Source organism: Notothenia coriiceps, unplaced genomic scaffold (assembly GCF_000735185.1).
Source record: "Notothenia coriiceps isolate Sejong01 unplaced genomic scaffold, NC01 NC01_scaffold00018909, whole genome shotgun sequence".
NCBI lineage: Eukaryota > Metazoa > Chordata > Actinopteri > Perciformes > Nototheniidae > Notothenia > Notothenia coriiceps.
Window position 1 is genome coordinate 4483 of NW_011351610.1, and position 1713 is coordinate 6195.

Here is a 1713-nt window from a genome sequence, read left to right on the forward strand (position 1 = left end):
GTTTTGATGTGAAGGAGTAATCATGAGGACTTAGGACTTCTTTGATTGTACTTTTAATAGGCTACATATTATGCTGCTAGAAGGAACTGTGGGACGGCATTATCTTCTTACCTTGTTACAGAGATTCAGAATGGAAACACTGAGGCAATATTTAAGTATCTGGAAAATTCAACCAGCTCTTATCTTTGCTACAAATGTGATATTTCCAGGTCATATTACTCACTAAAGAACCTTCATAAGTAAAATGACAAATTTGACCACAGACTGGCAGGCGCTGATATAAAAGCAGAGAGAATATTAGTTGTGTTTGTTGACTTACTGGGTGCAGAATCAAAGTCAGTTCCATTAGGGAGTTTCTCTGTGGAGTGTCGGATATCTCCATTTTTCTCGCTGAGTCTCTCTGCGACAATCTTCTGGTCAGATGAAGGCGTCTCTTGCAGTGTGAGGATCTTACTGTTATTATTAACACACAAACACACACACATTGAGGTTTAAGTAAAGGTCCGCTCTTCTGATGAACATGCTTGTGCCTTGGTATCTCCAAGAGATAAGGCGATCAACTGGCGTTCACACTCACCTGTAGTCTACCTCGTCGGGGGTTGGGAAGCCTTCAGTGGGCCAGTTGAGGAAACAGTTGAAGAAGACGAACCCGGCAAGGCCTGCCCAAACCCACATGATCACGCTGAAGGACACACCTGCATCGTAGATGAGCTGGTAAAAAGAGAGTGGAAGGGTCGTCAGATTGTTTAAGCATCTGGAATTTGCTTTGAGTTGTTTTTGTTATGTTTGCTTGTTAGGTAATGGGGAAAGTGTGAATGTAGCATTCACATGGTTAATTCACTGAAAAACACTTAAAGCAACATGTAGAGCTAAGGGGAGTGGCAGTCATGAGATTTGTATCTGTGGGTTTATCACGACAAAAGACCCTTTTCACTTCGACAAGTGTTAATGCTAATGTCTTAATTTAAGCAGCTGTGAAATGTAAAAGGCACAGAGATTTACATTGTGTTTGACTTCAAGGAAACATCTAAGAATGTCAGAACAAGAAGTAATACAAATAAATGTGATAATTTGTCTTTATATTGCAATAATGCTCTAAAATGTTATACATCCCAAAATGCTCTTCAATGTATTCTTACGGGTCAATACAAGTGTCCATTTGTGTTGTACAAAGTGATCTTTAACATATGCTTTGTAATTTACCTTGACTCCAGGGAAGGTGACAGCAGAGGAGGCGTAGGAGCCGATCATCAGAGACAGGATGGTGGAGCTCAGAGAACCAAACATGTTGGGCCAGACTCAGGGGAAACATATGTTAGTTATTTGATCAATCATATTCCCCTACACCTCACCAATAGGCAATACATCTTTGGATATTGCTACATGATGGCTGGACGCCGAGTGATGTTATTTGAACCAGCAGAGCGGCGCAAAAGCTCTTGTGAGCAGGATGCAGCAGGCGGAGTTTCCTCTGAAGGGTCCTGCCTCTGGCGTTTGCACTCTTGCACACTTCTCTCGCGCCCAGCAGCGAGCAGCGGTGCATAAAGAATATTAGTTTCCATGTCGTGAGGGAACAAGAACCAAAACCATGACCCAGGTTTGTCCTCACTGACCTATAATTCAAACGCAGACTACGCTTACTTAGACACCCTCCATTCGTCTCTTATTCCTTCTTTTGTGTGCAATAACACATCTTTGAAGTTGGGATTAAAC

At 42.1% G+C, this 1713-nt stretch overlaps 1 protein-coding gene across 1 annotated transcript; it reads right to left on the reverse strand.

Annotated features, from left to right (window-relative positions):
* Window positions 1-315: 315 nt before the first annotated feature.
* LOC104951310 (large neutral amino acids transporter small subunit 3-like) lies at window positions 316-1288 on the reverse strand (the record flags this gene model as incomplete). Its single annotated transcript, XM_010777944.1, has 3 exons — window positions 1204-1288; window positions 578-711; window positions 316-453 (listed from the first exon to the last, which is right to left on the reverse strand). Coding segments are annotated over exons 1-3 (356 nt in total), but the record flags the coding sequence as incomplete, so codon positions are not given.
* Between the last annotated feature and the right edge of the window lie 425 nt (window positions 1289-1713).